This window comes from Camponotus vicinus, unplaced genomic scaffold (assembly GCF_025532165.1).
Source record: "Camponotus vicinus isolate PSW18456_S1 unplaced genomic scaffold, iyCamVici1.0 SCAF_6, whole genome shotgun sequence".
In the NCBI taxonomy this organism is placed as follows: Eukaryota; Metazoa; Arthropoda; class Insecta; order Hymenoptera; family Formicidae; genus Camponotus; species Camponotus vicinus.
The window spans coordinates 927,649-951,514 of NW_028141978.1; the positions used below are offsets into that span (position 1 = coordinate 927,649).

Sequence of the window (23,866 nt, forward strand, 5' to 3'; positions counted from 1 at the left end):
TATATTTTACAAAAATTTATATTTTCGAATACATGCGCGCATGCAAATAATGATGTAAGAAAAAATTAATTTATTTCCATGTACTTCGTAAAGAGAATATTCACATGATTTTTTGCTTCTGTGAGAGATTACAAGTCTTGGCAATGATACCAGCATAAATCTATTCTTAATAACAACATAAATTTGTTATTCATGTAAAAAAAATTGGAATATTAAGTCGTATGATGTATATATATTTATCTTTCTCTTTTTTCACCAAGTTTAGATTTAGATTTAATGTTTTAAGATAACAAAAAATACATATTCTTTTTATTTGAAACGAATATTAATTTGTTCCGAGTTGTCATATTTTTAATAACTTTCACTTTATATATACAACTCTTTATTAAAATTCTTTATTAATGGAATGGAAACATGTAGAAATATATCAATAATATTAATAAAAAGTATCTTATATACATGTTGCGGTAAGAATAAAAAGGAAATAATGCAAGCGTGATGGCGTTTATTATCGATAAACAACTTATTTAACAGGGCTTTGATGTACATGGGAAAGAAGTATTTAATTTATATATCTATGCTTTTCCTTTTTTTAGTATACATGTAAGTGTATAAGATGTTTCTCATTTACGACTTGAAACTTGGACAAAGTTAGAAATGGGCCATGTCGTTCTTGGAAACGATTAAATCAAAGATTTTGAAAAGTATACATAATCTTCTTTCTTAATCGTAATCTTTCTCTTTCTTTTTTGATTCTTAATAGGCTTCATATCTATAAACTGAATATTTGCTTTATTGATCTTCTGGATCTTATTTTAAGATGCAGTCTTACATTTCAGACACATACATAGAATGAAAACGTGTGCACGATTCAAATGACATTTTCGTTTCGTACTGTTAGACAAACGTAGAAAAAGATTCAGAATATAGAGTTTCAAGGAATTAAAAATGTGAAGGTTCGAGTTTTACAATACACGAAGATATATATAATTATGAAATCCATGTGTCATTACATAATTTATATTATGCGCATACAAATATTTTAATAACAAGTGACGTGCTATTTGCAGGATGTTAATTGCACATGTAATTTCACAAAGATTCGTTCATAAATTTCGATGAAAGGTTCGCGTCGATCATCACAATTTGCTAACTATTTAATAAACACGGTTTAATAAGCTATTATTTTGCGTGCCCATTCCTACCTTTATGTGTCCTCCCTTTTTTTCTTTAATCTAGTTTTCGATAGATAATTTTCGCACCGACGTTTTAATGCGGCAAAAGTGTTTACGTTTCCTACCGTATAAAGTATCCATATGCACGCGCGTTGTAATAGTATTTTTATATATATATATATATACGGAACATCCGCATAAAAACAAAGAAACGAAAAGTATTTAAAATGAAAATATGCCGATAACGCATATTTTAAATGCCACGCGTTCCGCGATTTTTCGTGCATATGGATGAAAAGTCATTTCTACAACGCACGTCCCGACATACGTTCAACCTCTCCTCGGTAAAATTGTTTACGCTCTTTCTTCATTTCTACTTATTTTTTTTTTAGTATACAAGGATGAAGTAGGAGGCTGGGCACCGCCCACCGAATTATCACAGTCGTCTGGTGCCGCAGCACATACGTATACGTGGTTCAGCCTTACAACCTACCTCTTAATCTATAACGTTATCTTAGAAATTTTATTTATCTCTCGGATACAGTATAGTCCCGTACGACGAGAGAGAGGCGGCGGTTTTGTTAAAGCAATAATATTTGCTAGGAGAATCATTTCTCTTCCATCTTCATTTTGCATTGGATCGCGTATATTATTGCTTATTACAAACAGTCCGGTTGAGCATGGTACGCAGATCCCTTTGAGATTCTTCGCGTTTCTCCCTCGAGCGAATTCTCTTTTTTTTTTTCAAAATCGAAAGAAAATTGAATATTTTTTCCCCACAGTTTTAAACTTTATCGTATTGCGACCGATTATTTATTACTTTTAAGCGGACTGATGTCGTAACTATATCGTACACACGGAGCTATACTGTCAGCTGTCTGCAATTGATAATATCGTTTTACTCGAGTTGTACCGCGTATATTTTCAAGTACATCGCACGATTATGACATTATAATCCATCGAAGCGATTGAAGCAAAGTTTGTGTTGCGAAAAATCGATATGCTAAAAAAATAACGATAAAAACTACAGAGTTCGCTCTCGATTTCGGGCAAGTCGCGAGCTACTATAAATGGAAGCACTCTGTCAATTGGCTATGTACATCGGGAGACTCAATATGTAAGAGGAGAATAACGCGGGTACAGGAGAGAAATAATATTTGGCTATAGGCTTAAGGCAACCGTACACTTTACCACTGCACAGGCTGCGGCATATGATACATTTTCCTCGTATGATCGAGTGACTAGTGTCGTTTCGCTTATCAAGGACTAACCCGAGTGAGGAAAACGACGGTGACAATGTATTGGCAGAGCTGAGGTGAGTTAAGCCAAAACGAGAAATTCTTCGCGATCTGTATTAATGTTCACATTAAGAGGAAGATAATTACATATTTCTAACTGGAACTGTGTCGACTTGGAACAGTTAATTTTCGTTACGTTATTTTACGTCCCGAAAACTAACAAGATAAAATGGCTTGAACCACTTATGTAAAAATCTCGATGGACGGATCGCGTGAAAATGATAGATCGGGAAAGCATAAATGTACATGCTTGTATATGTGTATCGGGAAGTATGTACATACGAATATATATATCAGAGAACAGCCATAGTGTTTGGGAGTTCGATATCAAAAGTTGCTGAACTCGAAGAAAGGAAGCTCGAAATAAACGAGCATTAAAATACAATACGTGAAGGAAGAAGAATTTCTGCCGTTGACGGTAAAACGTAATGATCACATGTAGACAGCTAGTGTATATAAACATTAATATTATTCTAAAAAAAAGATGGCGTAAATGTATGTCGTCGGATATATCCAATTTTTTTTTTAGTAACAAGAAAAGTATTAACTTCTCTTTTACATACTCGGTAATATTTGTTCTTTGTTTCATCTTTCTCTCTTTCTCTCTATTTCACACAACAGTTCCGCATGTAATATGTACAATAGTATCATGTAACGTGCAATATACGCGCGCTCAGGGACGACACTTAGATTTTAAAAATATATAATTGTCATATATTTAATGTAGTATTATATATCATCATTGCGTTGTGTGTTGTGTTGCTGTTTTTATTGTTATTACTATTATTATTATCATTATTTTATAATTATAGTTATAATTATTATCATTATCAATAGCGTAATAATTATTATCATTATTAGTTATATTTTATTTGTATTATATTATTATTATTATTATTATTATTATTATTATTATTATTATTATTATTATTATTATTATCATGGAGGGACAGCGCTTTGCTATGCCACGACACTGCAGAGCTGAACAAAGACTAAACGCGGAAGTTACCACGCTCTTTAATGGCACGAAAAATACAATTAATATTGAATAATTACATTACTATGAACTATGTTTCCATCTAATTTGAAAATTAAGTAAATATTCTTTTATCCTCTTAAATGTGATGCATTTAATCAAATGATTTGTATAATTATTTATCAACGATTCACTGTTTTATCGATCGCGTATATTTTTCATTATATAAATTATAAAGCAGATTAATAAATTTCTGTCTTTTAAAAAGCTTACACAAATTATAATTGCAAAAGGAAAATATATGCGAATATCGGATATTTTGTTGCAACGCAAAAATGGCAATTATTGTAGTAGGAGCAGTACGAGTATTGGCAATAACAGTAATAGCAGTAGCATTAGTGGTAGCGGAAGCGCGATAGTGTTAGTAGTAATAGTAATAATAGTAAAAGTCACATAGTATAGTAATAGTAGTAATAGCAATAATGGAAGGAATAGCAATAGTAGTAGTAATACTATTACTAATAATAGCAGTATAGTAATAATAGCAATAGTATAGTAATAGCAGCAGTAGTAGTAGTAGTAATAGTAGTAGAATAATGGAAGAAGTATTAATTGTAACAATATTAATAATAACGTAATAATATTGTTGATGAAGCTAACAGAAGATAAAAATTTGATTTTGTCTGCTTCGTTTTATTACTCCTAATAAAGTTGTATGTACGCATGTGTGTGTGTGTGTGAGTGTGTGTGTGTGATGAAAAACTGACGATAATTATTGATACAATTAATGTATTATGTTAAAATATACAAAAAAAGATTTTTACATATGATATAATTCATCAATAGTATATGTGTGAAAATGTATATAAAAAAAAAGATGAATCACCAAGCAAAATCTTTGTTCCACAAGTTCTTGTCTATGAATCGTTAATATGATTACATTTAACCAATACATATTTTTTTAATTACACTTTTTATAAATGTCATAAATAATATTATCACTGGGGGACGTACGTTATAAGAGAAAATAACTAAATTAATAAAAGAATTTGATTCAAAAGAAAGCTCAGATTTATCTTTATTATTCGTGCTTATTCGCTCGAAAATTTCATCAAAAAATAAATAACATTTCTTGTAGTTTAATGCAAACGTATATTTTCCTTTAAATTAGATGTATTTAAGTATAAGCTGCTCTTTGTAGTACCTATTCAATCTCAGTCCTCGTCTCTCATATTATACATGATGAAGTTAATATTCTCACCACAATATGAACCGAGATTAAAAATGTAATCGTTTATGAACCAAGTCATAAAAGAAAAGCTAATAGCTTGGGTAGATAACGAATAGTCAGTGGCAAATGATCAGAGAGCGTGATAACCTCTACCCACGTATTCTTAACTTTCGCAAGATTAATTACGTATTTGACAGTTAAAGCGATATCTATACCCGAATACCTTAATACTGTAATGAGCAACTGGATTTGAAGGTACCGTAAAGAGGTTGACGTTTCGGTGATCGACAGAGGTCAGTGAAGATCATCTTCATCGCTATCGTTTCCGTCTTTCGATCTAGCGGCACCTCCCTCACCATCGCTAGAACCCGAATCACTTGCCGAGTCTTCGGACTGCCAGCCTGTTTGTTGTTGTTGAGTCGCTTGTTGTTGTGCAGCGTGTTTCGAAACTTTATGACGTTTGCCAGCGCGCGATGCCGCATCTGCGCCCGCGCCGTCTAGCATGGGTTGCAAAATCCGCCGACGAGCATTGATAAACCAGTTATTCACTTGTAGCAACGTTAAATTCGTCTGGCTGGCGATTTGACGCTTTTCATCTTCGGTTGGGTAAGGATGCTGCGAAATAAATATGCGTGTGTCGTAAGAATGTAATTGAATGCGCCGAGATTGTACGACTGTTCTGCACACAATGGTAAATTATCGGGTACTCACTACTAAGTGCTGAAAGAGCCACGTTCGCATAATACTAGTAGCATGTTTAGGCAAAACACCACGCTTCTGACGTCCCTTTCTAGCGCTACTGTGATTACTTCTATGATTCCCAGCGTGATTCGAGGCCACGTTGCTGGCACCTTCCTCCTCGTCCTCGCTCGCCGCCGGAGAAGGCGAGCCTGCAACAGTAATGTCTAACCACGACCGACGTGTTTGATATACTCGTAATTTACAGCGTGATAATATAATACAACAATTTGATACAGATTGGGACTAACTTTTTTTTCGCGCGCGCATGTATATAAATAAGAGAAACACGTTATAATCCTAACCAAAATACTTTTCGTCATTAGCGACATCCGCGTATTCCGCGTTTTCCCGTTCTCGCAACGCAATTAGGCCCCAGTATCCAGCCTCTTCCAAATATACTCTGTTGGAGATAGTTCGTAGATACTCGTTACTGTCATCTATAATAAATTTTAACCAGATTTGCTATAAAAGAGATACAAGTTGTCTACTTATCCCAGAAAAAGAAAAGAGAGAAAAGGAGAGGAGAGGAGAGGAGAGAAGAGAAGAGGAGAAAGAGAAAGAGAGCATATCGCGATTCGGCCGACCTTGCTTTGGCCAGAGCAGTTATTATAGTCGATTGGCGATGAACGAGCGGTGGACAAGCTTCTGGCGGATTGGACTCACCTTGGCCGAGATACATATCGTTAACCGGGGCGCATCCGTGCGCCCCGATCTGCGAGAGAGGCGTGCTTCCGTGCACCGCGGACGGTGAGAGTGGATCGTCACGGTCTTGGCTAGCGGATTTGCCCGAGTTGCGCTGGATGGCGGAAGACGACGATCGGACCGGTTGATTATCGTGATTATCGCTCTCTTCTCGCGGATTCGCGCCGTCGTTGTCCGCCAGTCCGGAGTCCCCTCGGCTCACTCTGAATCCGTTAGCTCCCGACTCAACATCATTGCCTGTAGATGACAGCACCTGGCAAATATATGTCTCAACTAGCCGTCAGAGAGCAGGGATGGGAATTCTGTAATCATCTCAAGAGATGTACGCTCGTGGCGTGGTATAAAATCGTAATGTTTGTGTAATAAAATTGGCAAACTCGCCGAGAGGCGAATATCATAATTTTCCATTGCCATTCCCGCGCGTACATCCCTTCGACTATAAGGATATCTACGTTGGTAAGGGGAGTAGACAGACCGGGGGGCGTATATCGGACAAACGTCTAACCTGCAACGGGCTGCTGCCATTGCTGCCACTCGACGGACCCATATCGTGCCCATGGTGGCTGTAATCGCTGCGTAGCAGGTTCTCGCTCTGCATCTTGCCCTTCAGGCATGTAATGTACCTGTTGCAGAAGTCCTTGCACAGCTCCTGCACCTTCTCCAATTCCAGGAGGTGGATGCGCAGCACCTGTATCGCCTTGATCATCTGCAATGTTCGAAGGAAGGAACGAGAGTTCCGATTTTCATTAATCGATGCCGATCGTCTTTTCGCCCACGCCTCATCTGTTCTTCGAGTCGCGATATCGCGATCTCAATTCTACTATAAATGCGTATTGAATACGAGAATCTACACAGAAAAAAAAGTAAGTATCAAATCAAAACTTATATACTTAACTAACGCGTTCATTGTTTCGTATACGCAACAATTTATAATCTTCCTAGAAGAATTTAATAATTTTAAATTTTAACAATATTATAGTCTTATTTTAATATTGTAATTGTCACCTCAAGAATATATAATTATTTAATTCTACTTTAAGAAAATTATAATCTTTGATTTAAAAATGTTATCTTCTATCCAACATTGTTTCCTTTCCATTCAAGAAAATTAAATCTTAAATCATAAGAATATGTTTTTCTCGATTGAATTATATAAAAATGACTTCATCCAAGCAAGCAATTATATTTTTCTTTAATTAACGCAATATAATCTCATTTCAAGATTTCCATGTTGAAATTAAATATATTTTCAAAACAAGAATGTCCTTTTTTTCTGTGTAGAGAGATTAAGGAGCAGGGAAAAGCATTTCCAGTCTTACCAAACCGTCAATCTCGGGGTCATTGATCAGGAAGGGCTTTCGGTCTCTTTCTTGGTGCTGGACGAAAGCCTGTATATCCATGTTGAAGCTTTCGGACGTGGAGTTGTCCGAGCTCTGGGTCGCCTGTTCGCATCTTTCGAAGAGTAACGCCAGCAGCGGGAAGAGCGGATGCTTGTACACGGCCCTCTTGTCGGCCTCGAACTGGGCCTGATCTTGATGAGTCGTATAGTCGGCGACCCCACTCGCAGGGTCCTGATCGTATCCGGGAGTCACCATCGCTAGCGCAACGGCGGTGTTACCCTCTTGCATCCTGTCGCACGTTTTCGCGGATTCGTCACTCTTCTAATCGACATCGATCTTGTCGTCGTCTCTCCTTTTAAGCGTGCTCTTACCTATCATTCCCCCTTGGCAATCTTCATTCTCGTTCCCAGATTTCCGCCGACTCGACTTTATTTAAACTCGTGTCAAGCCCGTTTAATCCGAGACGATGCTCAAGCTGAGAAAAGAAGATAATCGCGATATAAATATCGAGTTTTCTTTTTTTATCGTATTATTATTTTATTATTTATTATTGGGTTATTTTATTATTTACTATCATATTATTTTATTATTTATTAATCTATTATTTAATCGTTTTACAGACGTTTTTTTGCGATACGAAGCTTTGACGCGTGATTGAGAAACGAAGAAGGAAAATGAAAGGGAGAGAGAGAGACAGAGCGAAAAAGACAAAGATCGATGAAAAAAAAGGTAAAGGAAGAGAAAAAAATACCCCTCCTGCCGCGCCGCGCGAACAATCGAACGATGCGGCACCGCATTTAAATGTCATCATTAGACAGCATCGGCGCCATCGGCGTTAGGGGCCTCCATCGATTTCGGACGACATATCTCTCTTTCGACGCGAATAAATCAAGTCTCCCGGAAAAAACAGGACTAAATTTTCGGAAAATCGCCTCGGCATTTTTCCCGTGACCAAAGCAAAGTATATTTTCCCCGATGAAAATATCATATAAATGAAAAATATAATAAAATATTCGAAAATTCGATGAAAAAAAAAATGAAAAAAAATCTTACAAGAATATTTCTCGAGAGAGAGAGAGAGAGATCGTTACTCGCCTCGTCATTCTCGAGAGAATCGAGAGGACTTTGGAGCGCGCTTCAATCTTATCGTGAGCTTATCAAAAAAAAAAGAAAGAAAAAAAAAAGAAAAAAATAAAACCAGCTTCTATTACGCGGTTTCGATTCACGCAAGGACGATTGACGCGGAGCACGTGTCTATTGTCGCTCGGCAGAGATCGGCGGAGGAGAGGCGGCAGGGCAGGAGGCCCGGCACCGTGTTTACTACCTGTCCATCATCGACTGAGGCCTAACCTCTCCTCCGTCGAGTTGCGCGCGATCTACGCAACTCGACGACCCGCGCACAAGCGGGCGAAAAAGAGTCGTATAGTTAAAACACACGCCCTACGGATGCTACACTCGCGGAAGCAGAGACCTCCTCTCCTCTTCTCTCCTCTTCTCTCCTCTCCTCTCCTCTTCTCTCCTCGCCTCGCCTCGCCTGCCTCTCTTCCCAACTTGTCATTTCTCGTTCGATAACTAATAAGGATAATCCCTCTCTCTCTCTCTCTTGTCGAGAAGAGCTTGAACGATGTTTGTCGTTCAAGTCACATTTAGACGTAATCAATGAGCATAAAAAGCGTCTAGTCTAAAGAGCCGTCAGCTGACCGTAGTTCGTCTCGAAATATTCCATCTATGTCGATCTGTATTTAGTAAACAAAATCGCTCGGAAACTAGACCGCGTTTTTCGTACAAAAATGTCGAGCGACACGAAGGCCGATTAAATCCGGAGCGATACCTTGGACGTGTACATATGTATACATTCGTGTTTATGTACGCACGCTTCCTTGGAAATTTGGACACGAAAATTTGTCACCGCGCGTCGAGTCTCTCCTTTTTCGTTGTCCGAGAGACCCGGGGGGCAAGAGTCCACGATTTCGATACAAACATCGTACGTCAGCGACGCGACAACCTCCCGCGAGGAAGACGCTATCTTTTAACGATAAATTTCTCTCGGGCATAAAACTAGGTATAATCTTCGCCGAGCAAATTCTCGGGTGTCTTCCCGACAACGTGCCATCCGCAGCCTGATCCGCGACGAGATCCCCGGAGGACGAGGGGGCGAGAAGGTTCGCGTGCACGCGTTCGAAGATCCCCTCGAAAAAAATGGGCGTTCACTTGGCCGCACGCGTAAAGGGGGTAGGAGAGACTCTCGCCGAGAATGAACGACGAGGGGGCGAACCTAACCTCGCGGGCGAAACGAGAGCGACTCGCCGACGACTCTCGGGATTCGTCCAACGGGATCGGTAAATACCGCGGTACTTATCTTACCGTGACAGGTCGCGAGGGCTCCACCGCTGATCGCCGACCCTCTCGGCGCGATAAGCTCGCTCGTTCGCGCGCGCGCGTCCGCCTTCGCCTCACCTTGTTTCACTTTAGCGCGTTTGACTTTACGCGACGATGCGATGCGATACGATATCGAACCGTCGACTCTCGCTCGGAACGTCTCCTCTACGCGCTACACGTGCCCGGGGACGAGGAGAGGCCCGCGTCCCGTGCCTGGGGTCGACTCGCCGGTCGACTTCGCACGCCGGTCTCGTTCGCGGAAGCCCCGCGCTGTTTACCACGCTCACTCTCGACGTTCACGTACACGATAAATCCGAGTAACCGGACATTTTTCAACCGCGCGACCGTCCACCCCGTCCGCCTCCTTCCACCGTCTCGTCTTTTGTGACGTCACCGATTCAATACTTTTCGCGAAGGTTTCTCGCCGCCGCGCCGCCGCGGCGCTCTCCGGAGCTGCCGCCTGTCGCGCGACAGATGGCGCCACGCGCGCCCGCGCATTCCTGCGTCGTATTTGTCGCGTTCGCTTCGCTCTGAATGTGTCGCGTTATTTTCACGTTTTTATATCCCACATTTTATTCGATTTTATATATTTCTTTTCCGTGTATATAACTAAAGATATCTATGACGAGGAGAGAGAGACATGTTTATGCTTGCGAATTTCGAGTAGAATTAGATATTAGGTTAGATATATCAGTTATCTATATTTATGCAGGTATGTGTATTAGAAAATAAAGTAAATAAAATTGACGTTTTACTAAAGATATCGAAGCTATAAATAATGATTTTTCTTGTTTCTCTCTCTCTGAAAATATTAATAAAGTGCACGAAATAAATGTAATAAATTACATTTATTATTCATTATATAAAATGTTCGAGAAGCAAAAATCGAGATGAGAAAAAACATCATTATTAAAGCATAAAATTGTTATTCTATCAACAAAAATTGATACTTTATATAAACATGTTAATATTATTTTATGAAAAAAAAGGAAAACAACTACTTGTCAAACCACTGCTATCAAACAATTGTACAAAAACACGATAGATAATTTTTTTGTAGTAAAATATATAAGCTTTGAGCATTTCGATTTTTGAGGTTTATCTTTCCTAAAGTAAGGAAAAGAAAAGAAACTATATATTTTACAAATATTTTATATTTTTTTCGTATAATTTTCGATGATCACGCGATAACGAAATGCGTCGGTTTCCAGTTTCACGAAGATGCTAAAGATGTAGCCACTTTGACATGGAAGCGCTTATTCTTCGATAGCGATCGATCATCCCGCATTTTCAACAGACTACGATTTCAACTGACGATTAGAGGATTATTTTGAAAAGTACATATGTCCTCCCCCACTAGACATTTCGCCGATTCTTCATTTTACTCGTCGGACATTAAAGAAATATTTTTATTACATTACATTTATCGATATGTAAATAATAGTGAGTATCTACAGATTTAAGAAACATATATTGTTTCGATTTTAGATTTAAATCGATAACGTGATTCGCGCTAAATCGTAAAGATATAAAATCACCGTTTTATGACTCGTATTATTATCGGAAAGAGATCTGTTCCTCGCTTCTCCCTCACCTGCATCGAGCGATGAGTAATTACGAGCATTATCTTATCGCTACACTTTGTTATCGTACGTAAAGTCGCGTTGATTCGCTTGGCCATTTTCAGTTAACGCCAAGAAAGAGTTTACACTTGTCATCCTTTCTAAGGATGGATCTCCGAATATCGATTCCTCTGCTCGCGCTGCTTCTTCTGGCAGAATGCGAGGATACTACTGTAAAAGACACGACTGTAGATTCGAATGAGATTACGATGGAAAATTCGACGCTGGAATCCTCGATCTTATGCAGCGTGTGCGCTTGTACAGGTAGTTGAAATGTCGAGAGTTTATCCGAAAAACCCTCATGTGACGTTTAATAAAATAATATTCCATTATTCGCGCTCCAAGTAAAAAGTGGATGAGAAAATTGCTTCGAATCGCGTCTCGCGGTGCTAAGAAAATTAATAGTTATATTTATATAAATATTAATAGTTATATAATTGCGTAAAAAACGATACATGTTTAGATGGCTATGTAGACTGCAGTAACCAAGGCTTGGAAAATCACTTTGAGGATAGACAATGGTTGAACGTAACGGCTAAAGAGATTTCGTTCGAGCACAATCGCTTGGTACACATCACGCCTTTCCCAAAGATAATAGTCGGCAAGATAATACTACGGAAAAATCAAATCTCTATGATCGATCGTCACGCCTTTAAGGAACTCGTTAATCTCACCGAATTGGACTTGAGTAATAACCAGATCACGTCGCAACAGTTACGGCCGCATATTTTCGAGGTAACGAGAGATAATGCTTCAAATTACACTACATCAATACCAGTCCAGAAAGAGACAAACGTAGTTCCTCTGATTATGATTCATCGATTAGCAAGAAATACTTTGAAACATCTCAAGTCTTTAATCGTAAATTTGATACCGCTCACGGAAATATAATTAATTTTATATTATTTTGTGAATAAGAGTGAAATCTCTTTTTTTTTCCGCTCACGAAAATATAATTAATTTTATATTGTTTTGTAAATAAGAGTGAAATCTCCTTTCTTTTTTTCAGATTATATTTTTAAAATATACCGTCAAGCATGAATCATTTATTCAGTCGAAAATGAGCTTGAAGCTTTGCTCGCATTCGATTTAAATTGATAAAGTAAATTCACGCGAAATTTATAGAATATCAAAAATTCTAGAGTCTTCAGATAATGTAAGATAATAATTAATAGCTTTTAGATTTTTAAACTCGATAGATAAAATAGTAATACATATGTCACGAAAGTTTTCAATAGAAATAAAAGATCGCTAAAAATGTTGCAATTATATTTATATTACAATAGATTATTTAATCATTTTATTAGTTGAAAAATTGCACGAGAGATTCCTGGCCCTTTTTATTCAATTATTTTCTGTTTTTCCATCCGTTTTATACCCGTTTATTCACGAGATTATTATTTTCGTTTTAGGGTCATTTCAAACCAGAAGCGTACGAGCCCTTACCGTTGAAAATATTGAACCTGTCTAATAACATACTCCACTCGTTACATCAGAGTATATTCGAGCATATCGCCGACCTCGAGGTGTTGAATCTCTCCGGGAATCCTTTTGGCGTACTCGACTATCCTACATCTATAGCTATCAGCAGTTTATCGTATTTACGAGAATTGAATATCAGTTATTGCATGTTAAAAGAACTACCAAATCTTCAATTCCACAATGCCAAGTAAGAAATGCGGGGACGCGCAGTTTCATTATGCCATAGTGTCTATGCCAATAGTTTTTTTTTTATTTTGTAAAATCAGTGTCTTTAAAATTGAATATTTCTCAAAATTGTACCATTCTTTTTTTTATTCGTAGATATTTAAAGAGATTAAACTTGGCCGGCAATGAATTCACAGTTGTGCCCAGGCCATTAGAAGAGGCCGAAGCCTTAGAGTACCTAAGTTTGGACGACAATCCGATACGCGTTATCGATAGCGCGAACGCTTTTCCCAACTTGACGAAACTGCGAGAGCTCAGTCTGCGCAATATGGCAAGTTTAACGATGATTAGAAATGACGGCTTATCGAAGTTAATCGGCCTGGAGGATCTCCGCGTGAAAAACTGCAAGAAATTGGAAGTGATCGAGGAATACGCGATCGCGATCACGGTATATCGAAAATAATTAGTAGTGATTCGGCGCTATTTCTGCGACAGATTAATAATGCGAGGATTATCTGCAATTTCGTAGACAAACAACAGAATATTCTGGCCTCCGTTGAAGAAACTAGATCTATCGTCTAACGCGCTACGATACTTGCCGATGTTATTTTTCGACAGATGGGATAGACTCGAAGAATTGCATCTAATGCACAACCGTTGGAGCTGTGATTGCCAGAATCAATATTTGGTAAGTGCCAATGAAATCGTGAAAAAACTTTTTTTTTCTAAAGAAATGCACGCCAAGTAGATAGAAAACTAAAAAAAAGCAATTATTAAACATTATTGAAAACATAAATACGATTAATGCCAAGTACTTGATTGTGAGCACCAAATGAATTTATAATTAATTCTAAGCGAAAAAGAAATCGACAAGGAAAGTGTCCTTATCATTGCTGGGTGACAAATTAATTTTTGTATGAAATTTGGTGACTAAGACGAATCTCTCTCGCTCATAGATTGGGACCATATTGCCGGAATACGCAGCGAATCGGAAGGCGACGGCCGAAGTCGGCGAACTCACCTGTTCTGCGCCGCCGGAACACGCAGGTAAGAAGCTCGCATCCCTGGCCGAACGACACCTACGCTGCTTGGATCTGTACGACGCGCGACCGGAGAAGGATGCCGCGGTACTCGTAGGGATGCTGATCGGTTTGTTGATCGCGATTCCGGTCGGGATGACGCTCTTCGCCTTCTGGCGACGCGGCCTCTTCTTTTGCGGTTCGCAGGGTCCCGCCAGTTTCTCCCGCGCATTTTACAAGCGCGCGTCCAACGATGATGATATTTGATAAGCCGACATATTTTTTTAACACTTAGTAAGTTAAAGATAGGTAAGAACAAACCTGTTTGCTATATTTTTTAAACATTAAGAGATACAAAACGATTTACATTCATCATCAAACAGCAGCGAAATTTGTAATACATATGACACATGTATATGCATCGAATACTTCTAGTCTAATCTAAGATAGTTTTTTCAAGTATGTTTTATATATATATTTTATTCAACTATAAATTTCTCTCAATGACATTGTCGAAAGAGCAAATATATACACACGTATTTTCAGTTTTAATGAACGTATTACTCTGAAACGCGAGTTTACTACGGTCTTATATAATAAACAACATGAAAATCAATGCGTATCGCTCTTTTCCGTCTAACGAGTCCCCGGAGGATCCACGAGAGCTAGGCAGAAGGACGTGTCTCGAGTCTCCGTTGAAACTTTGGACGCGATGGATTTTGGGCTTTACAAGCGAGCTGGCCGGAGGGCGGCTCTGCCACAGTAGTATAGATGCGCGGAAGAGAGGAGAGGAAGAGGGGAGAGCAACGGGATGAGGGCGAGGTGACGCGACGCCGAGCGGACGGATGGACACGCGCCGGTAACGCAATTACCGCGACGTTAATTTACTCAATAATCGCAGGAGCAACCCCGTCTAAATGTCGACACGCGTCCCTCGAACCCTAATCATACCCCGGCTCTCGTCGTCGTCGGAATAGCACGACGGTTGTGTCGGAGATTCGGAGAGTGCCCGGTCGAGATTAACGCGACCGCTAAAATATAGACGTTCCCCTCTTTCTCTCCTTTTGCATTTTTTTCTCTGTTTTTCGTTTTTTTCTTTTCCTTAATATTTTTACGTTTATATGTTTATCGTATATGTTTATGGCCAGACGACAATTGAATAGAACGCACGTCATCATTGTTCTCTATTAATATGCATTGTTTGTACGCATTGTTTATCGTTTATTACGGAGATGATGTAGGTTGTACCGCCATTTGGAGAGAGCGCGTCGTATATACATGATCCGATAAGTAATTTAATCCAGCGCTTCTCCCTGCTCGTCCAAGATTCGATATCAATATCGACCAAAGGATTTGGCCATGTTCGACGATGCGACGCAATGCACGATAACGAGACAATATCGGGGAGATTGGAGAGCGCATTTGACAACGTTTTCACCAACCGAGAGCGAATAAAAAAAACCCGAAACACTCTCAGAAATTGTGTAACTGTCTATCGTACCATGTACAAAGAAACGGAAACAGAGGTGATCCTCTTCGACATGTACGAGCGAGAGTCGTCGCGTCGCGTCACGAAACGTACAACGGACGGCCGCACCATCGGAGAGGCGAGTGGATGGCTTTCGGGGAACGTACACTCTTACGCGTACTCTTGCATTATTATCTACGTGTTGGGATGAACGATAGAATGGAGAGAGAATCGCACGGATACAGAACGATTCGCGTCTCCTCCTGCTCCTCCTCCTCCTCCGTAGTCTCTTCCTGTCGTCGCGGGGACGTACAACATCGGATTCATGAATACCCCGGAGCTCGTGTCCATGGAAACGCGCGGCCAAATCCCGCCCCGGGTGCCGCGCGGAGCCAACCCGGAGCGACGACGAGCGTCGCGACGCCGACCAATGCGGGGACGCCAGGCCTCGGATAGACTCGAAGCCTTCACCCTCTTCCTCGGCGGAGGGGACGGGAGGGACGATGATCGCGCACCGGGGGTTGAAATCGCACCGCGAGCGCACCGATACGCGACCCTTAACGTTGTCGGCGAACGACAGTGAACGGGCTGGTGCGTCTCTCGCGATTCGTGCTTTGATCCCACGGCGATCAATTCGACCTCGGGATGTTCGCGAGATGAACGCCGCCTAAATTAGCCAACTAGGCTGAGGGGTGCGCGCGTGCATCATACGACGTGCTCGCAAAGAGAGTGACTGGTTTCAAAAGTGACACATTCCTCTTCGTTTCCTCCTCCGTAAATTTCTTAGATTGACTCGCGATAGATGCGAGGAACCGCGCATCGTCTCGTAATGATTTTACTTTGAGGTGGTGCGTAGATTTCGCTTTGTTTGCAAGACCGCGGCGAGGATGTAACCGCGAAACGTCCGCCCTAATCGCGTACAGAGTTGCGTACAGAGCACGAGAAAGGGAAGATGCAGTCTTCCACCTGTCAGCAGCAACAAGCACAACCAGGTCAGAACGGAACCTCCGCCAGCAGGACGTCGTTCCTCATCGAGGATATCCTTAATCGCGGCACCGTCACGCCGCATCATCCGCATCATCATCAGTTGCACCATCAGCATCTAACGTCGACCTCCGCACACGGGCATCATCAGTATCAGCAATTTGCCAGTCTGCTACCCGGTTATCCCGCGGCGCCGCCCGCCGCCGCGGCCTTCTTCCTCGCTTCACCGCTCTTCAGTAGCACCGGCATGGGGGTCGGCATGGTACCTGGGGTCGGCGAGTTGGCGGCCTTGAAGCACTGTCGGCGACGAAAGGCTCGAACCGTGAGTACACTTTCTGCGACGATTTGCTTCTTCGCAGAGTCTCTATTTCGGTCAATTTCGGCGACTTTAAATTCCAACAATCAGTTGTTGGCTCTGAAGCGACTAAAGGTGTGAAAGGCGTTATTATATACATTGATTTTGCGTGAATTTGTATATTATTTTGCATTTATCTCACTGCCTCAACTGCATCGAGATGAGAAACAATAGCTTCTTTAAAATTTCAGGTATTCAGCGACCAACAACTGGCAGGTTTGGAAGCCAGATTCGAGGTGCAGAGATACCTGAGTACGCCCGAGAGGGTAGAACTCGCGGCCGCCCTACATCTGTCTGAAACTCAGGTGAAAACGTGGTTCCAGAATCGACGGATGAAACATAAGAAGCAATTGAGGAAACAAAACATAAGCAGCGGGAGTAATTCCAATTCGGGACAACAATCGATATCCGTTACGTCGCCCGCTGGTAAGTCCATTCTTTCCCCCTCAATCAAGCTTTGCGAAAGGTGTTATTCGACTCCCAGCGAAAAATGGAATCAGATGATGAAATTAACGGAAGCATGCAGCGATTCCGGCGAACAAGATGTAACTTCGAGTAAGCTCGAAGCGCGAGGCTCTCATGAAATGATCTCAAGAATCGTCGCGATCCTCGGCATCTGCGCAACTTGCATAATTTAATCGTCGCTAAATTAAATCTGCGCGTATCGACCTTTCGGTAAACAGCTGCGAGCGATACATTTCCGCGCGGGTCAATTGACTTGGATTAACGACACCATGTCCTAGATATGATGCGCGGATTCATGAATGGCTCGACTGCCCATGATAAAAAACAATACGTAAACGCATACATTATACGTTCGTGCTAGTCTTTTACGAGTTCCGCTATGAGATTCGCGTGAAACGCGCATGTAATCCTCGTAATATCGTAATATCGGTGTATTAATAGCGATAGTAATAGCGGCAGCCATGTATCAGGAGGGGAGGGGAGAGGGCCATGTATATACATATACATGTAACTCGAAATGTTAAACAAACTACGGATCGAGTCGATACGCAGACGCGGCGGCATCGGGGATTAATAGACCATAGTTATCGGTTAATCTGGTCCCGGGGACCGGCCGCGCGTTATAACGGTCGGTTGTCGTTAAATACTTCCCCGTTGTCACGCTAATGGGGCGGATATCTGCATATAACGCAACCAAAATACCGCTGACAATAAATTACGCAAGTTCTGGCTTAACTAACCAGACCGTAACCGTGGTTACGTCGCGAGGAACTATAATCATTAACCATATATCTGCGTAATAATGCGTGTCGCATTCCGGGGGATATTACCGTAATCGCTCGTCCGGCATGACTTCCACGCATCGCAAATGTTACAAACTCGCCGGAGAGAGTTTCTATCTCCCGAGTTCCTGTTGTGACAATTATATAATATGTATGTATATATATTTTGTTTCCCTTTACCTTTATGGAATATAAAAGTGATGGTCTAACGAGACCGCGCACGAGATACCATTTCGAGCGATTTAAATAGTTTGACCCGCGCGTAGCATTCTGTACGCTATATAAAGTTGTTCGTCTCGGTAGACAAGATGGCTCCGTTCTCCTCCGGCAAGGGGTGGGCTAACCGAGTTACATAGACGTCTCCTTGGCAGCGACCAAGAAGGAGAGATATCGTGGAGAAAGAGGGGTGGCGCGGAGTACAAGTGCACGTAGAAGACCGCCTCGGCGTCTTTAGACTGGGCCGGGGCTATGTAAGGAACCCCGGGAGAGATTCGTTCCCTCCTTCGGCGACGTTCTCTCTTTCGCTTCCCGTCTCCTTCCGCTCTCTTCCTACACCCCCGTCTTGGAGAAAATTGCTCAATTACCCGCTAAGTGCTCGGTTAGATCTCTATATTCTCGATTGTTCGCCGTTAAGGGCTATCGGTAGTCCGTAGGCGATGACGTAGGCGCGGATCCGATTTTCATTCAAATTTCGGGGGAACGAGAACGACCATCGTCGCACAAAATAAATATAATCGCAAAGAGACATTAATTATATATATATAAATGCATTTGTATATTTTCTTTCTCTAGTACAATTTTTATTATCTTTATTTACAGGAAAATGGCAATAAATAATTAGATAATTAGAATGAAAAATAATTAAATAATTAGATTGCAGATTGATTTTATTTTTTTAGAAAAAATAAAGCTTGGAGAAATAAAAAAAATTCCATATATAATCATATATATATTTTTTATAAATAATTACTATATAAATATATTTATATATATTATTAAATACATAATACTTAATATAATACATATATTATATAATATAAATATATAATACACACACAGGAAAAAAACATATATGGAGATATTTAATACATATTTATATTAGATTATATATGGATCTTTTTTTTCCGAGTCTGTAAACTGTTCCGGATGGGAAATAAATCTTAAGAAGCATGATGGATAATGATTTGTGTCGACAGAACGTCCCGTAGATTTCTCTCTGAGCGGCGGGCGCGAGTCGCGCGCGAGCAGCGACGCGCCCGCGGATTCCGAAGACGAGGACGACGACGAGATCGACGTCCTGGGCGACGAGACGCCGTCGCCGACCCCGACGCCGACGGCGACGCCGGCACCGACCTCGACCCCGACATCGACGCCGACGTCGACGCGGAGCGGCGCTCCGTCCAGACGCTCGGGAACCCCGCCGAGGACCCACCACGCGGCGATTCATCCGCAGCATCCTCACCCGCATTCGCATTCGCACTCGCACCTGATCGGCCTCCATCATCAGCCGCATCATCAACACGGCAGCAGCCAGCATTCCGCCCAACGTCCGACGCATCGCTGAGACGCGTTCCGATCTCGAGACGTTCCCGTTCGTTTTTCTTACCCGGAATGATACGGCAACGCGTGGAGAAGAAACAGGGATGATTCTTGCACGTCCGAGATAACGTTTTTCGAATCTTACGAGCGGATTTATCGATTTATGAGCTAGAACTTGGTACCGCGTAACACGGACAACGTCGTGGAATTCCGCAGAGATCGTCCGGCTCGAGATGAAAGAGATGAAAGCAATCGTCTTATGTCCTTGAGAGGTATTTATATACAGTCATTGAGATAATTGACGCAAATTCGACGGGATCGGAGTTGTCGCCGGATGGAACTCAAGTCTTACCCCCCGGTGTTTTCCCGAAATCTACTTTTTATATAGCTAAAATACGATATCAAGAGAAATACGGTATCTGGTCTGTTGTTACCTTTTATAGTCAAGTGTATAAAAATAGGCCGTGGTTTTCGTTGAGAATTAAACTATATGCTCTATAACGCGATATGTGTGCGTTTGTTTTTCCTCGATCGTTTCTCCAGATGCAGTTTTTGTTTTCTTTCAAGCAAATCTCGAGTGTCTCTTTCGAGTGTGGAGAAGAGATAATCGTCGCCTAACGATTTTCCTATTACAAGAGGGCAATTTACAAGCTCGACGACAACGAGATTCCCGGGACGTACGTCGAAAGTATGTCGACATTGACATTTAATTTGCGTCCTGGGTAGCAAACGATGCCCGGGGTCTCTACGTAATCGTTTTGTTAATCGTCGGCGCGACATTTCGGTGTCTCGTCGGGACATTTTCGCGAAAGTTAACGAGCCGATGAATAAGAGGAAGCAAGGGAGACCGAGAGTGTGAATTCTACTTGCCTAATTAGGGACAGTAATGTTGAAACTCGTTTGCCATAATTACAACGGCAACTGAGAACAATTAATGAATTTGGCTATCGTGCCATATATAACAGGTTTCTGAAAGATTTGGAGAGCTTCTTATATTAGCTTCGAGAGAGATGAAAAAAAATTATATAAATGTGTCCGAAAAAGCTTCGATTCAAAGCTCTTTAAGATATAATGAATTTTCCAAACTATACCTTTTATTAAAATATATATTTTATTAAAATAATTATCGCAAATTTATTTTTTATATAAATTTACGAAACAGTAATAAATTTCTGAGAATTTATCTTCCATTAAAATTAATTATCGCATATTTTATGTTAAATGAATTTTGCGCCAAAAAATTAAATGTTCAAAGTGGAAATTGTTTAAAATATATATCCAATATAATTCGGGAAAATTCGCGTATCAAATATAAGGGTAATGCGTACACAAAAATTTTCAACAAATTATGATGTTGGACAGTCCATTGTAAGACGCTTTGAGACGTGTATTGTTTCAGGAGGCCATTTTGAACACTTGTTTTGACGTAGCGCAAAATTCATTAAAAATTTACGATAATTATTTCGATAACAGGTAAATTCTCGAAAAAAATGTATCATCGATATCTTAAAAAGTCCTCTCGAAACGAAAGCTCTCTCGATTCCACACAAATAATCCGAATAATCGTATGAATAATCTTTATCCTCAAGATCAGCTGTCAGATCTTTCAGAGACACCCCGCGTAATTTCACGCGATTACAATTACCGCGATAATAATAACGATCCCGCCCTGTTTTTGCTACCTGTTGCCGGGACATTAGATCGGAGAGCAGGTACACCTGTTAAGAAAAGATACGATATTGCGGAGAAGAGCGCGGATAGTAGGATTTTCCAACGAGCGCGCGCGCGGCATGTCTCGTTGTATAAGCGGCATAGGGGCACGTCGTGCTTCCAGTTGGGGTGAATCCTAATACCCAGATAATGGGAAGTAATTGCGAGGGATCAGAGCGAGCGAAGCTACTCTCTCGGCTGTCGGGGACAGCGGGATGCGTAGAGAGAGAGAAAGAGAAAGAGAAAGAGAGAGAGAGGGTGGCGCCGGTGCCGCGCTTTCCTCCCCCGCCCCCTCCCCCGGCTATTCCACCCCTCATCGCGTTTCCCTTCTCGCGCGCGGGGAAGGGGGTGCGGAAAGAGGACGAGGAGGAGAGGATATCGTAATCGTGTTATCGGGACGAAATCACGGGCTACATTCTCGGATATACATCGGATATAGATGCGCGCATCGGAACCGTGGCCTCGACGATGACGACGATGATGCGCGAGATTCGTGCTCGACGAGGGAGGGAGAACGAGTTTATATATCGACGTTTGTACACTGATATTTTCCGCGTGCTATGGAAGAAAAATGTGGAAGAGAAATGTATTTCTTTTTGGAATGCGATGCATCCGATCAGGTCGTCGCGATAGCTTTGTCAAATAAAAACGCACACGCTCGCGGGCGAGGGGTGGGAGTCCGGCCTTTGATGCGCGACAGAAAGATACTATCGCGCTATTTGGAGAGGAAGAAAGGCGCCGGCCGACTATCCAGGTAAGCTTGTAAACTAATGAGATCACGGGGGCCATTTATGACGTTTATTAGATTTCGTTAAGACGTCTATTATTACGGTGCGTAAATAAAGGGGGAGAATCCGCGCGGCCGTCGTGGGGGACGGGAGCGGAATGCGGCGAAAATAATGAAATAAAGGACAATGAAGTGGCAGGTACAATGGCCAATATAGAGAGCGTGGAGGACGACAAGAGAGAGAAAGCGCGCCAGGAGAGCGAACAAGGCGCCGAGAGCCGGCGTACCGTGTGTGTAACACGGTATATGGGATCCTACGCGTGGAAGGGGTTGGTGACACGCCGACAAGGGGGTACGGGCGCGCTTTAGTTCGGCGGGCTAAATGCAGTGGGCGTGTTCCCATTACTTTCATTATTTTCAGTCACCGGGGTTCGGCTATCGATGTAACCCGGAATGTAGCCTGTAGTGAATGTGTAACATATATATATATATATATATATATATATGCAAGGGTACCTTTACCCGTGACACTTTTGATCGTTTGATCGATGCAAATCGATCGATCGATTTATCGAACGGCGTTGAGAGGGGAGGGGAGAGATATATCTCTGCATAAGATTAATTTAATCCGCTTCCAAGTGGGGGGGGGAACGAATCGCGCAGGGTGCGCGAGGGTAAACTGTTAGCCTAACAAGCTGTCAAGACGTCGCCGCGTGTCAATCCGCGGCTCTCCAACGATCTCCCCGAGATAAAGCCGCCTAAAACCTTCAGCCGTCGACCTGGACGCGCGCGCGACGAGAGTTTTCACTCGTCGGCCGCGCGTTTGACTCTTCTTCTCTCTTTTTTTTTCCTCTTTTTTTTACGCGACGAAAAATTCCTGCTTAATTGCGAACTCGCGAAACGAAGATGAAACGGAGAGAAAAATACGTGCACGAGAGAGAGAGAGAGAGAGAGAAGGAAAGGGGGAGAGGATACGTTCGTTGCGGAGACAACGGCGGCGTTTTACTGCCCACGTGCCGTTTAACTCGATCATAGCGGCAATCTGGCCTCGTTTCAACCTCCGGTTACTACGACGCTTCCGCTAACAAATAACATTGTCGTCGACCCTGCGGGGGCGTTCTGATTCGATTTGCGCACCGTGAAAGCGCGCCTGTGGAAAGGAGCAAGCGTGAAACGCTCGGAGGCGAGAAGAGGGCGAAAGCGAGGGGGATGAAAGCGCGCTCCGCTCATCGAGGAAAAAAAATGCCGTTATCTCCGCTATTTCTTATCGGCGATTTTCAAACGCGTATCAGCTGATTGTCTCCAGATGACGTAGCGCGTATGGCGATCGAGCTACTTGCGTAAACTAAATAAAGAGACGTCGTCCCGGGCGTGTATCTTTCTCTTTCTCGTTACTTGCCGCGAGATCCCTATCTGCGCGGCGTGTTTAAAAATAATTGCCGCGGTAGATTCGACGATAGTCACGGAGTTGCCCTCACCTTAGGCGCTTCCTGGCCTCTCGAGTGGCTCTCGTTCTACGATATAAAGGCGAACTCGTTCCTCTTCCGCCGTCGGTCGAGAGGTCCCCCCAAGTCCACTCCATCACCGGCGTTTAAAGAAGTAAAGACTAAAGGTCCTTTACGTGTCGAGAGTCGAGCTTGCCGCGGGACTCGAGATGAACCGAGGGACTCGATGGGGGCGAACAGACCCCTGGCTTAACCAGTTCG

General features: G+C 41.9%; 3 protein-coding genes across 6 annotated transcripts; 2 read left to right on the forward strand and 1 right to left on the reverse strand.

Annotated features, from left to right (window-relative positions):
* Positions 1-488: 488 nt before the first annotated feature.
* LOC145973941 (homeobox protein PKNOX2) lies at positions 489-10,234 on the reverse strand. Of its 4 annotated transcripts, XM_083103639.1 has the most exons (8): positions 9,828-10,234; positions 7,835-7,938; positions 7,443-7,752; positions 6,629-6,829; positions 6,085-6,376; positions 5,724-5,858; positions 5,392-5,585; positions 489-5,295 (listed from the first exon to the last, which is right to left on the reverse strand). In XM_083103639.1, the coding sequence occupies exons 3-8, from the start codon at positions 7,749-7,751 to the stop codon at positions 4,975-4,977; spliced, it is 1,452 nt and encodes a 483-aa protein (XP_082959765.1). In that variant the 5' UTR covers position 7,752; positions 7,835-7,938; positions 9,828-10,234; the 3' UTR covers positions 489-4,974. The 4 variants fall into 4 exon arrangements, with proteins under 4 accessions (XP_082959765.1, XP_082959763.1, XP_082959764.1 ...); XM_083103637.1 differs by having other exon boundaries at positions 7,443-7,938; XM_083103638.1 differs by lacking the exon at positions 9,828-10,234 and adding an exon at positions 8,788-9,195 and having other exon boundaries at positions 7,443-7,938.
* Positions 10,235-10,451: 217 nt separating this feature from the next.
* On the forward strand, positions 10,452-14,746 carry LOC145973940 (tsukushi). The gene is made up of 9 exons (XM_083103636.1): positions 10,452-10,554; positions 11,054-11,179; positions 11,331-11,452; positions 11,530-11,728; positions 11,928-12,199; positions 12,877-13,133; positions 13,268-13,559; positions 13,641-13,799; positions 14,068-14,746. The coding sequence occupies exons 4-9, from the start codon at positions 11,572-11,574 to the stop codon at positions 14,395-14,397; spliced, it is 1,467 nt and encodes a 488-aa protein (XP_082959762.1). The 5' UTR covers positions 10,452-10,554; positions 11,054-11,179; positions 11,331-11,452; positions 11,530-11,571; the 3' UTR covers positions 14,398-14,746.
* A 153-nt stretch (positions 14,747-14,899) lies between these two features.
* On the forward strand, positions 14,900-20,223 carry Bsh (brain-specific homeobox). The gene is made up of 3 exons (XM_083103641.1): positions 14,900-16,904; positions 17,129-17,363; positions 19,381-20,223. Exons 1-3 carry the CDS (start codon positions 16,551-16,553, stop codon positions 19,746-19,748), a joined length of 957 nt encoding a protein of 318 aa, XP_082959767.1. The 5' UTR covers positions 14,900-16,550; the 3' UTR covers positions 19,749-20,223.
* The last annotated feature ends 3,643 nt before the right edge of the window (positions 20,224-23,866 follow it).

Coding starts and splice junctions, on each gene's coding strand:
- LOC145973941 (XM_083103639.1), bottom strand. CDS start 7,751: ATGCAAGAGGGTAACACCGCCGTTGCGCTAGCGATGGTGACTCCCGGA. Junction 6,377..6,628: donor ATGGCAGCAGCCCGTTGCAG/GTTAGACGTTTG, acceptor TATATTTGCCAG/GTGCTGTCATCTACAGGCAA. Junction 5,859..6,084: donor CGATATGTATCTCGGCCAAG/GTGAGTCCAATC, acceptor AATTTATTATAG/ATGACAGTAACGAGTATCTA.
- Bsh (XM_083103641.1), top strand. CDS start 16,551: ATGCAGTCTTCCACCTGTCAGCAGCAACAAGCACAACCAGGTCAGAAC. Junction 16,905..17,128: donor GGCGACGAAAGGCTCGAACC/GTGAGTACACTT, acceptor TTAAAATTTCAG/GTATTCAGCGACCAACAACT. Junction 17,364..19,380: donor ATCCGTTACGTCGCCCGCTG/GTAAGTCCATTC, acceptor TTGTGTCGACAG/AACGTCCCGTAGATTTCTCT.
- LOC145973940 (XM_083103636.1), top strand. CDS start 11,572: ATGGATCTCCGAATATCGATTCCTCTGCTCGCGCTGCTTCTTCTGGCA. Junction 11,729..11,927: donor CAGCGTGTGCGCTTGTACAG/GTAGTTGAAATG, acceptor ATACATGTTTAG/ATGGCTATGTAGACTGCAGT. Junction 12,200..12,876: donor TACGGCCGCATATTTTCGAG/GTAACGAGAGAT, acceptor TTTTCGTTTTAG/GGTCATTTCAAACCAGAAGC.